General features: G+C 43.3%; 1 protein-coding gene across 1 annotated transcript in view; it reads right to left on the bottom strand.

The window, feature by feature from the left end:
* LOC146185606 (neural cell adhesion molecule 2-like) overlaps positions 1 to 12341 on the bottom strand; it is a 77896-nt gene that overhangs the window by 23976 nt on the left and 41579 nt on the right. Inside the window, exons 3-6 of the mRNA XM_084607878.1 lie at positions 10488 to 10847; positions 8062 to 8172; positions 6267 to 6473; positions 2068 to 2385 (exon numbers count right to left, since the gene is read on the bottom strand). Coding sequence (XP_084464004.1) covers positions 2068 to 2385; positions 6267 to 6473; positions 8062 to 8172; positions 10488 to 10847 — 996 coding nt within the window. The remainder of the gene's footprint in view (positions 1 to 2067; positions 2386 to 6266; positions 6474 to 8061; positions 8173 to 10487; positions 10848 to 12341) is intronic.

Below are 12341 nucleotides of genomic sequence, written 5' to 3'. Positions count from 1 at the left end.
TGGTTCTGTCGAACCTTACATAAATAATAGAAACTTGGGGGAAGGGGGGGGGGGGGGGGGGGGGGGACAACTGCGAATATTTTACTCTAGCGGAGAATAATTTCGCGACTTATTAATTATTTTCAGGAATTTCCACATTTTTGCACTCCGTTAATATGAACTTAAAAACAGATCGCTCACTTTGGAATGCTTCCGACGCAGCACTGTATATTTACATGCTTGTTTGGGGTGACCTGCATTATTATAAAGTGGTGATATAGCACAGAAGGCGCACCCTCTTTTACATTGTCGTTGTTGTTCACAGTCGAAGGTAAAGTTCTCATTATGTGCGTAATAGGGCAAGTAATAATGTGAGCATCTGATAAAAACGGGTAATATACTCGCACCCATAAAATAGCCTAGAAACAAAATACAGATAAATGTTAGAATTTTTTAAATGTAATATTTCTTCCTACTTTTACTGATAATAAACGAAACTCGAATGATATGCTTCATTTGGCTGGCCGCCTGCGTTATTCAACCCCACATGTTGTTTGCTTGGAAAGAAACAATTTTTCGACGTACTGACTTACAATCGGTGTACTAATCGATCGCTGTACTTTTACTGATAAACATACAGACAAGTTTTCTTTGTTTCTCTTTGGGCCTAGCTAAAACAAAACTGTCGGAATATCCACGATGTAGCGCACGTTCAAAGCAATGCCTAAACTCTAAACAGCAAAGTGAAAGCCACAAAACCAAATAAAACTCTACACAACATCCGTCTCTCATTTTTCAATGTTTCCAGCTTTTTATCACATATTTCTCAGAAGGGAAATTTAAGGTAGAGATATAAAATCATCTGATATAAAAACATAAGCATGTCGGGTAACGCCACATAAGACAATGGACCTTGTAAAGCGTAACTCCTGTCACAAAGAGAACTTATATTTTATATGTTTTGATCAATTGTCAGTAAATCACAGAAGAGCTGTACTGCTATTTTGTCCCCCTTTTTATGTTCTTTGCCACGTAGAGTCCTCTATCTGCAGCATGTTAGGAAGGGAAAAGCAGAGCCTTTCTGTGATAATTAAAAGAATAGCAAAGCCCAGTTTAAAGGAAATATTACTAAACCCTCATAATAACAGATACGAAATGGAAGGCCTTCAACCCCAGTAGCTGCACGGCCGGTAGCTCAGCAGCCTATGGTACTTCGATGTAACACGGAACTTTGTTTTTATTTGCTTTTTTTAAGTGTTAGCTCACTCAAGCTCTCGTTATTCTGATGCATCAGCGGCTTTCTGACAGTTTCTGACTTTCGTTCTACTGTGTATACACCGGTTTCCAATTCATCGAGGTCGGACCACTTAGCACCAGCATTCGTATAAACATTTGTGGACCACCTATTTAGTGCAGAAGGTTTGGAGTAATATCAAACAATTCAGCGTGTTACGGAGCACTAACTTACTAGTTGAGTGAGAGCCTAGTATACTCTAGGGATTCGCACTGACGACCTTTCTCTTTCTAAACTATGCCTCCCATGAACCTTCAAACAGCCACTGTGCCGAACCATTCGAGGCAGGGCGTTCTGAATTGTTCCAACCAATGTGTCGCTTTATGTTGCATAGGCTTCTATCAAAAAATTGTCCGTAATGCATAAATTCCACCGGGACGCTTAACAAGCGGCAGCAGCAGCAGCTGTGGCTGCAGCCGATGGCTACCGCTCATGAAACTTGTGTCCAAGGTAGTTGAGGTATTTTTTTTATTTTGCATGTGCATTGGCAACTATTCGTTCTAATACGTATTTACGTCTTTTTGATGATTGCAACTATGTTGTAAGCGTAAACACGTATTTCGTCGAACTGCCTCACTTCTCCACCGAATCTGATGGACCTACATTAGGTCCCCTGTGTCAACCCATCGAGCACGTGCAATGTGACGCCTGTAAAGACTCCCATTTAAAGTGCGCCAGCGTCAGCAGGAGGGCGTCTTCAACGGGCGAAATTGAATGGATTCTTCCTGTTCGCTGGAAAAACATCGCATGCACCGCCGAAGCTGCCGTTATGCAAATCTTCTGAGACCGCTCACATTGTACGTCCAGCACCAGGTAGTCGCTGATATCGCTGCCAGGCAGGTTCGGGTTGTCCGCCCGGCACGTAAGCTGGCTGCTGTGGTCCTCTGCGCGCACCACGAAGCTTACGGTGCTCAGCGTCGACCCGGCCTCTTGAGATAACAGCCGGTCGTGCTGCAGCCGGTGGCCACCTTTAAACCATGCGATCTGCGCCAGAGGTCGCGCTCCCAGGGCCACACATTGGGCCTCTGCAACCTCGTCGGCAACCATGGACGAGGTACCAGGCGATGATGTTGAAAGTGTCGTTAACGTCACCTTCACTTCGGTAGGCTTCACTGGGCAGAGAAATGTAGCTATTTGTACCTACCTGAACGGAGAACGTGGAGGATTAAGCACACTAAACTTTCCCTCGGGATGTCCTCTTTTAGTGCGACCACATTTTAGTCGCTTTCACACCAAAACCTCGTCGCCATAGGAGATAAAATTCAAATATTGAACAAGACACCTCTAAAGTCAGAAATATCATGTGACCACGAAGGACCAGTTACAAGACAACATAGTGGCGTAGCCATCACGACACAGCTCCCACAAGTTTATATTGATTTATGTAAGGCTGTGACGTTATTAAAAGTCCTAACGCCAACCCAGCAATACATAGTGGATTTAAAGAAAGGAAAACAATTTGTCCCAGACTAATAAATGAGTAGTCAAGAAGAGGCTGAATCATGTCTCTCTATCTCATGATAACGCTGTTTTTCGCCACAAGAGCATGAACCAACCAGCCCAACCTTTCAGCTTGTTATCGATGAAGAATAATAGCTTACATTTACCGATAAAGGCAACCTTTCTTTTCAAGCAATGAGAGAGAACCTAACAAGTGTATTGTAATATGGCTAATGAAAGATGTTACAGGCAACCAATGACCTGATCAAGAAACGCGATGAAATAGCAGCTTTTGCTCACATAGATATAAAAAACAAACACGTAGAACGGTCGAGTCTAGATAAAAAGCGAAGGGTAAACGACATAATCAGACATATTTACAGAAAAAGCGGAGCGCGCTCTGTAGGTAGGAGGTAGCCTGATAGCCGTCGAGAGAAAACTGGGCACAAGCAGATAACAAATTTACACCACAAGAGACAAGGAGGATAATGCCATTAGCCACATAAACAAGGTAGTTAAAGTAGTCAAGGAGTTCGGGACAATATTGACAGGGTTAATGATGTGTGTGAATAGGGAATCCCATCAGTAAAAAAACTGCAGTAAAGAAAGGTTTATTTGCAAAGCAAAAAGAGAAAGTAGCTGGATAGGACGGGGAAGAGATTGGGCTGGAAAAACTGGTTCCCTGTGCCCGCCCTGCCTAATGACCTCTATATTACTTGAGTCCATAAAATAAGATCCAAAACTTGCAAAACTGCCAACATACCACTTTTTGTTAGTTAAATAGAGAGTTGTTTATAATGGTGAACTAACCGCATTCTTAAATTTCACCGAAATTGGCTCAGAACTCTCCTAAGAGCAACTGCTCGAAAGAAAAAAAAAATAGCCGCTAATGAATTTCAAACTGCGCTATGCCACTGCGCCATATCAGAAGCCGGTCTCTTCATGTGCCAAACTGCAGTCTTTCAAGCTGTGCTTATGATGTCGTGTGTTTCGTCATCTTCATCTGCTCCGAAAAGGTTATTTCGTGATGCGTTTTAAAGGCTACTGTCTTCGTCGTCTTCATCTGTGTTGACAAAATGTCACCAAAGACCTTGATTAGGCCCCCTTTCATCCTAGTGAAAACATAAATCACCCGTTATATTGCTAAACTTTGCTAACCGCGGCAAGGTGAAGCAAATCAAAGCTCACCAATACAAAACTTGGCAACGGAGGGCTAAATTTTGCTTCCGCAAGGCAATCCGTAATTAGCCAAGCTGAATGACGACCTAATTATTTTCCTATCATTGCTGATAAACCTATATTTTACGAATGCGCCAAATATCCTTCTTATAGACAGTGAGAAAGCATTTCAGCTACCTGAAACCTCGACTGTCATGGAGGCTTTGCTGAACAAGGATGGAAAACAGGCATATGCAAACCTCCTGAAAAATATGAACAGCTGTACAACAACCATAGACCAAGTAAAATTACTATACCCTATTCAAGAAGTGTATTAGGCAGGGAGATACGACCGCACTAGTACTTTTCCACACTTGCCTGCATACAGGATCTATTGAGTGAAATCTATAAGGAAACTTCAAAATAAACTAAGAACTCTAAAAACATTTCCGTGGGAGGGCGCGACAAAGATCGCGGAGAAGGAAACACAACAATTGGCCACAAACCATCAAATGAATACGATAATAAACAGATAGTTGAAAGAGTTTCTAAGTTAATTCATGCTGTTTATCTCATATAAGAAAGAAAATCGTACGCTTGCGCGGACATCTTATTAAAGATGCAGTACCACATCAAGGAAAACAAAAGCTTTTAAAAAGACAACAGAAAAAAAAACTCAAGAAGCCTTATTATTCACCTAACACGTATGTCACCTCTTGTTCGTGCTGGGACACGGACGGAGTACAAACGCCTCATTCGTCTTCCCCGAAGAACGCAATTATCACTCTGTATGCACCCATACGCGAGTAACTGATCTTCTCTTGAAATCCGTTGGAATGGGCCGTTAATGTAAAGGAATTGATTCCAAGAAATTGAAATCGTAGGAATGGCTGATGGAAAGCCTAATAAACAAAACGGAAGATTTTGGAGTGGGAACGCTGCAGATGGCATAAGAGCGAGTATATTGGACAGACATGAGAAAGATCTTTATCTTTCAGCAGACATAGTTTGTTTGGTGAATATGATGTTTGATGTTTGATGATTATCCGGCGTATAAGACGTACCAACGCGGACAAAAGTAAACGGAGTACGCTATTTCCTTCTAATAATTTTCACGCGTTGCATAATTGAAATTGGCAGCCGGGATATATGTGAACCTGTAGTAGACACCAGTGCCATTTCCCTGACAAATATTATTTTCTTATCGTCAGTACAGAAGAAGTGATTTTAATTTGAACGGAAACTCGTGCTCCGTTTACTTATGTCCGTACCTGTACGTTTGTATTAGACGCAGTCTTCATATTTAATGACTTTGAAATACAAAGTTGATATACGACGCCCATGAATTTACCCAGTTCCGGAAATTGGACTGGACAAAACATTCTTGCGTGAGCAGCTCGAAATGCTATATAGCTGTGTGAGCACTCTTTAAGCGGCGCGAAATGACAAAAAAGAGGCAATACTCAGGACAAAAAAAGAAAAAGAATCTCGCACAGGCCGAGCAGCAACACTTTCTTTTTCCTCACTGTTGAAAGGTTTCATCCACCGAGGCGATATCAAAATGTTGTTTTTTTTCTGGCTGTCCCGTTTATGAGATATACTCTTCGCACGCATAACCGTTGCTGTGGGGCTCGCCGTGCTGAGGCGCTCTGGTATCGGGCGCAGTACACGCAAGAAGCGAAACATACGCATGCACTAGCCGCAAAAGTTGCATATTGCAAAAAAGTAAATGATTACATGCATTTCCTTTGATTAAAACTCGGAAAGTTAGCCAGCTAGTCCTGACTTATCTTGGCAGTTAGGGTAGGTGAGGACTCCGAGGAGCGGGAATGCCGCCATTTTTTTCTGCATTTTATACTATTATCGTCTTATGTCAGAGTTTATGAACACATTTGAATATCAGAGCACTTTGAGAATGGCGCAGAGGCTAAATTCACCAAAATCTAATTCCAGAGCTGATAAATGGTTTCACTCTCAGTATCATCATAAAAGCGGTTATAACCGCTTTGCAAATCAAGGTCAAGTTGGAGACCTTGTGAGAATGTTCAACGCACTCCACTACTGCGTCCACTTGCAAAGGCGCACTTGCATCTCGTCAGTCTTAGATGCTCCTGAGTTGTGTTTAGTTAGTCCTCGGCTTCATGTCTTCCTGCGCCGCCTTAATGCTTACAGCGCTTTAAGTAATTTACCAGAACTACCTCTTTCTTCCGCGCCATTAATTGCTACGGTCTGACATCACGCTATCCATATTTATTTTCTGAAAGAAATGGAAAATCATGGCGAAAAGTACGTCATAGATTCGTTTACAACGAGTGAATTCCAAAGACAGAAAGACATTACGCATGGCGAGAAGGAACGCAAGTAGTCGCCCGCTTGGCTCCGTGCCCTTACTCACGGTTCAGGTCCAACCTGTGGCTGCTTGCCAGTGGCTCTGTGATGTTATTGTTTGAAGCACTGCAGACCAGCTCGGCTAGGAGATCTCGGCGTCGCAGCGGGCCTAAGCGCAGCTCGTTGCGCACTACACCTTGCGGTCGTAGCACTGAGAAGCTGGCGTCCACCAGCTCACCATCACGAAACCAGAATGCTTCAGGCGGAGGGTCACCTGTGAATGTGGTATATTTCCAAGGTCGCTAATAATCGAAACTTTTGAATACTGAATCGAGTACGCTGCTATACGAGCGAATCTAACAGTGTACGCTCAAATCGTTTAAAACAAATTGAATATGTTTTGATTTTTTTTTTAATAGGTCCTGCCAGCTTAGAATAAGGACCGGCATATTTATTTGTCGCCGACAACTGTTTTGAAAATGTAGCCCAAGCCGATGTGGCGTAACATCCTTCTGCGATCAGAGTGCGTAGGTTGAAGGGTTTCGCACCAAATCGCTATCTATCCACGTGGTGTGGTGGCGTTCATAACGCTAATAGATGGGCGCTAGGAACTGAAGTGGCTGCAAAACTAAGGCAACTCTAGCAGACCCTATGTTGATATTCAATCTCCGAGACCATGTGTTATGCTTTGCTATCACCTTACTCTTGTTCTAAAGCGTGTCTTTCTTTTTCTCGTCACCAATAGCAAAATGTAATTGTATTTGATAGATTACTTGACGGTCACTGCACGAATATACTGACTCCTTATTTTAACCCATTAATAGAAATCTTAGTCCTCGGAGAGGTTGCGGTTTAATTCAACATATCAGATACAGCATCGCACCACCGTGCAGATGCAGGCTTTCATATTTAACACAACTACTCGTCGTTTTGCGTGAATATCCGATTCGAATTCGTGATCGTTCTCTTGCCATCCGATTCGTCTTTGATTCTATTCTTAGGGACATATTCGCAGTGTACTCGGTCTATCTAGAAATCTACTATTCACGCGCATCTCTAGATTACAAACAGCTTCTCACAGGAAACCCAAAAGGCATTTATGTTTCTGAGCACCAAAAAAAAAAAAAAAAACTATATATAATGAACTGCAACACGGCCTCCTCAGTATGTTTCATGGATAGCTACAGTACTCACTCTATTTCTGTGAAATAGTTTAGCCGGTTATGGGACTTAAGTAGCATGTTTTGCAAACGTAGCCAGGCTGCACGCTTCGCTTCTCACATCCTATAGCGGAGTCTACACAAATTCTCTTAACATAAAAAGATATTCAAATGGCAGCACATTGGCTCTTATAACATAACGGAAAGTTGTAGAGTAAAGGGCTGCCTAAGCATTCCGCTAATCAGATGAGAAGCAGGCCATGTAGCCTGATTACTGTTTGCAAAGACAGCGCTTGCATGTGGCACTTACTACAATTTCCTACTGACATCATGCAGTGCATCTGAATGTAAAAGTGACTGCTGTTACCGGGGATATCAGGACTGTACTAGCATAACCAAATGCATGGCTGTGTTTGCGTATCTCCTTCCCCACGATGGCGCAATAATATGCCGATACGGTACGGGGGCCTACGGCTCCGCAGCTGAAAGCCTTAACCAGTCATCAGCCGCAGCTCTTTTCAGAGCTTGGAAAATTAAGGGAAGAAAGTTGATTCAAAATGAATACTGCTTGTTTAGCTATAACTGCTGCCAAACGTGATGTTAATTAGCTTTTTAGTCCCAGCGCCAATGTAGAAGAACATTGCAATGCCTTCCTGACGTTTCATTGCAGATACCTTATTTAAACATACAGGACTGACTCACCTCCTTCCACTTCGCACACCAGTAGTACAGTGGCGCCCTCGTTGTATGGACCAAGCACGTCCACTTGTCTTTGGCCGTGCTCGTCGAGTACAATAACTGCCCGTGGGGGCACTGCGAATAATGATAATGCATGAATCTAGTGGCACTCACTGCTCATCTGATCCGTTTCTCTTGTACTGAAAACGAAAAATAAATGCGATACTACAGGGCGCTGTTGCGTTATGGTGCACTAAAGAACTATCCTGACTTAAAAAAAAAAAACGGAATTGAAAGGAAATAAATAGAACAAATAACTGGTGCCGCACTGCACCCGACGCGTGGTATTATTGGCTTGCATAACAGTTATGGAACAGGGTTGTCCCATATTCCGATTTCTGTGAAGTTGTTCCTTGTTCAAACTTATTAAGAAGCAAATTTTATGTTGAAAGCTAACACTAATCAAATTGGTATTATATAAATCCCTAATGTTTTCCATTGTTTTGGATCATTGACTTCTTCCGTACGTATGCGCTCAGGTTCGTATATATTTGACGTTTCAAAAAGCAATCGCGCCTCTACGTAAAGACACACAATTCCTGAAACTTACGAGCGCGCATCGTTTGGCTTCGATTTTCTGCTGACTCTAAAGCTGTCGTTATTATTACATTCCTAACATGTAAGTAAACATGTCCCCAGAGAAAACATCTCTGGAAGATGTCGTTCCGGAAAAAATGTCTGCGAAAGAAAAGGCCCTAATAAAAGCGGCAATCAGAAAAAATATTTCCCCAGGCAAGCATTGGCCCTGAAAATGATTGATTAGAGAAATGATTTTTAAAAAATTGTTCATTTAGTTGCATTTTTTCTTCATTTTGATAATAGATGTAGTTATGGTTTGGAATCTCAGTCTTCTGGGTGCCTGACATGCTTACAGCACCGAAGAAGGATTTGTGAAAAAGAATAGCGAAAGAGGCTGTCCTAACGTGCAATGTGTCTACTTTTATACAATACGTGGCCCCTAGCTAATTAAGCACTTTAAGACAAGTTTATAGACTGGATAATGTTGCTCACTGAGAAAGGTACCACCGTCTAGGCGTGGTGCTCTCGGGAACCACCCGCAGCAGAAGGCATCACTGAACACCCTCGCAGATCTTACTTTGGAAAGGTCATCTCTTAACTAGCGAAAGCCGGCCCAGCCTTAACCGATCGTTGATCATGGACACGTGCACTATAGCCCCGTTCCAAGCGTCTGAACTGACGAGCAAGTGGTAAGCTTGCCCTTTCTCCCGCAAACAAAGCGAGCACGAGGAGCTATCACTGTTCCCTCAAAATATAATTTACTTTGTTGTTGTTACGAACGCCCCGCATCAGTCCGATGTTTGGTCACTTCCAAGCCAACAAGTGCCGCATGCATTATTGTAGCACATCACGGAGGTGCACAGTCTAAACACTACACCACGTGAAAATAAAAAAGGGAAACAAAAATACAAAAAATTGTTGTTTAAACCATTACAGATGTAAGGTAAAAATCACTAATAGTCAATGGCAATAAAAACGATTTAATCCTGATGAACCGTGCACGAGGCGAGGCACATGCTTCACGATGCGATATGTGTGCACCCGTTAGGAGAAATTTTTTCTTCTTCACTAAATGGGATTATTTTTCGGGGATGCTTTTTCCGGGCCATTGTTTTCGGAGACGTTTACTCCGGGTACGTTTTTACCAGAACGGGAATTTAGAGAGCCGACCCTCGCCTCTTCTCAGTTATATGAACCCGCCATGAAGTGTCTCGAAACCATTTTTTTGTCTCCTAACACCTTGAAGACTTACGTCAGAGCTATTGTGCATTGTTCTGAATAACGCATTATTCCCCTGTATAGCATAATCAACTACGCATGGTAAAGATCGCATGAGTTTGAAAGAGCGACAATCTTTAATGCACTCGGAACGTTCCGCATCTTCAGGTGCCAACAGGATTCAAAAATATGGCACGCCTGAAAACAGAAACGAACGTATAAATGGAAGGTAAATACACTTCTTGGTAGAAAGGTCGCCCTCCATTCACCAGTCCTCTGTACTACACTGCCTTTTCTCGATCAGTACGTCTTGTCGGCCCAGCTTATTTTATTATTCAGACGAGCTAACGTTGCACAAAAAGAACCCACTCGAGCAACAGTATGGGGCCAAAGAAAGAAAGGCTGCGCTCGTTCAATACACCATCTAAAATGCATTTTGTCTCTTTTATCCACAATATCCGAAATGCCTATACTGTGGTGTTTTAGAGAACGCGCATTCAGATTTTGAGCAGATATTCGCAATAGCTGCTAGCAATAACAACTTTCACTAACGTTTCGTCCACATATGGCGCATCTTCCATGCGTTTATATATTCATGTATTCGTAAGCATATATAATTATTATAACAGTTTATTCATTCCAAAAACCCTCACCGATTACGCGCAATGCAGACAGCGTGACTTCAGTGCGGGCCTGGCGGTAGTCCACGCGGCAGCGGTAGAGGCCCGCGTCCTCGGCCTGTACACGGGAAACTCTCAGCAGCGCAGGCTGTTGGCCGCCGTCGAAGCTTAACCTGGCAGCCAGTTCTTCGTCACCAGGGAAGTGTCGTGCCCCTTGAAGCAGGCTGCCCCAGCGGGCGTCTACCGTGTACACTGGCGTCGTGGCGTTTTCCTTGTACCACAGGACGAGAGCCACTGGACGCTGCTTGCCGACGGAAGGAGTGACGTTGCAAGGTAACCATGTGTCACCCCCTTCCACAGCGGTTATCTCGTTCACACTGGTCACAATTCCACCTGTTCACCAAGGAATAAGTAATCGTGACACATCTTATATGTACATCTGCTTTTTTTCTACGCCATTTTCATCAACGACGTCGCATCAATCAAAATCAGAAATGATACTTTCCTAACAGTTAAACAAATGCATGCAGTTTGAAAGAAGAACAACAACAAAAAGTAGCGTCATCCATTCTGAATATCATACAAAAATGACAAAATTCACCATTATCTACAAACTCACCTTTCATGCAACGTTTCAGATTGCACATTGTTTTTAATGCTGTCATTGTTGTGATATCGTCATGTCAAGAAAACAATTGGATGGTCAATGAGAGGGTGCGAGCGTTAGCAAGTTGGCTCCTCTTTCAAGAACCGTTTGTTATCACAGCCAGTGCTCATTCAAACCGTTGAGTCATCATCATCATCATCATCAGCCTGATTATACCCACTGCAGGGCGAAGGCCTCTCCCATATTTCTCCACTTAACCCGGTCCTGTGCTAGCTGCATCCACTTGACCCCTGCGAACTTCTTAATCTCATCCGCCCACCTAACTTTCTGCCGCCCCCTGCTACGCTTTCCTTCCCTTGGAATCCAATTTGTTACTCTCAGTGACCATCGGTTATCCTCTCTTCGCACTACATGTCCTGCCCATGTCCATTTCTTCTTCTTAATTTCCACTAGAATGTCGGTAACTTGAGTTATTTCTCTGACCCACTCTGCACGCTTTCTATCTCTTAATGTTACCCCTACCATTTTTCGTTCCATAGCCCTCTGGGTTGTCTTTAACTTAAGTAGAACTCTCTTGGGTAGCCTCCACGTTTCAGCCCCATAGGTGAGTACAGGCAAGATGCAACTGTTGTATACTTTCCTCTTGAGCGATACCGGTAAGCTGCTAGTCATAATCTGCGAGTGCTTGCCAAATGCGCTCCATCCCAATCTTATTCTTCTTGTTACTTCCTTTCATGGTCCGGATCTGCGGTTACTACCTGTCCTAAGTAGACATATTTGCCTACTACTTCCAGTATTTCGCTACCTAATGTAAACTGCTGTTCCTTCCCGCGGCTGTTGAACATTACCTTAGTCTTCTGCATATTGATTTTCAACCGTTCAAACCGTTGAGTACTCAACCTATTTGTTATCCTGCTCCTGTGGCTATAATATCACGCTGTTCTGTCTCACGTTCTATACGCCCGGAAGATGGCGATTCCTCATAGCCGTTAAGTGTCTGTCTCTGCCCGAGAGAAGGTGCATCCTTGCCCTTTTAGGCGCAAGATCAAGACCGGCCAGACGTTCGAACTTATAAGCTTGCACGTGCAAGGGGCTGCGTGCTTTACCGTTAGGACCATCTGCTCCACGCATAGAAGATGATGGAAAGGACGATATCCAAAGCAGAGCGCGTGAAGTCGTCCGTTTCAACCGTGAGAAGAAAGACTCCGGTGATAGCCGAACTGTGTACAACAGCGGAAAACGAAGCTTCCGGATCAGTTTGCGCCCCCGCGGGTCTCTTA

This window comes from Amblyomma maculatum, chromosome 6 (genome assembly GCF_055883805.1).
Source record: "Amblyomma maculatum isolate TAMU_Amacu chromosome 6, ASM5588380v1, whole genome shotgun sequence".
NCBI classification, from domain to species: Eukaryota; Metazoa; Arthropoda; class Arachnida; order Ixodida; family Ixodidae; genus Amblyomma; species Amblyomma maculatum.
The sequence above is the reverse complement of the archived record's forward strand: the minus strand, read 5'-3'. Positions and strand labels throughout refer to the sequence as shown.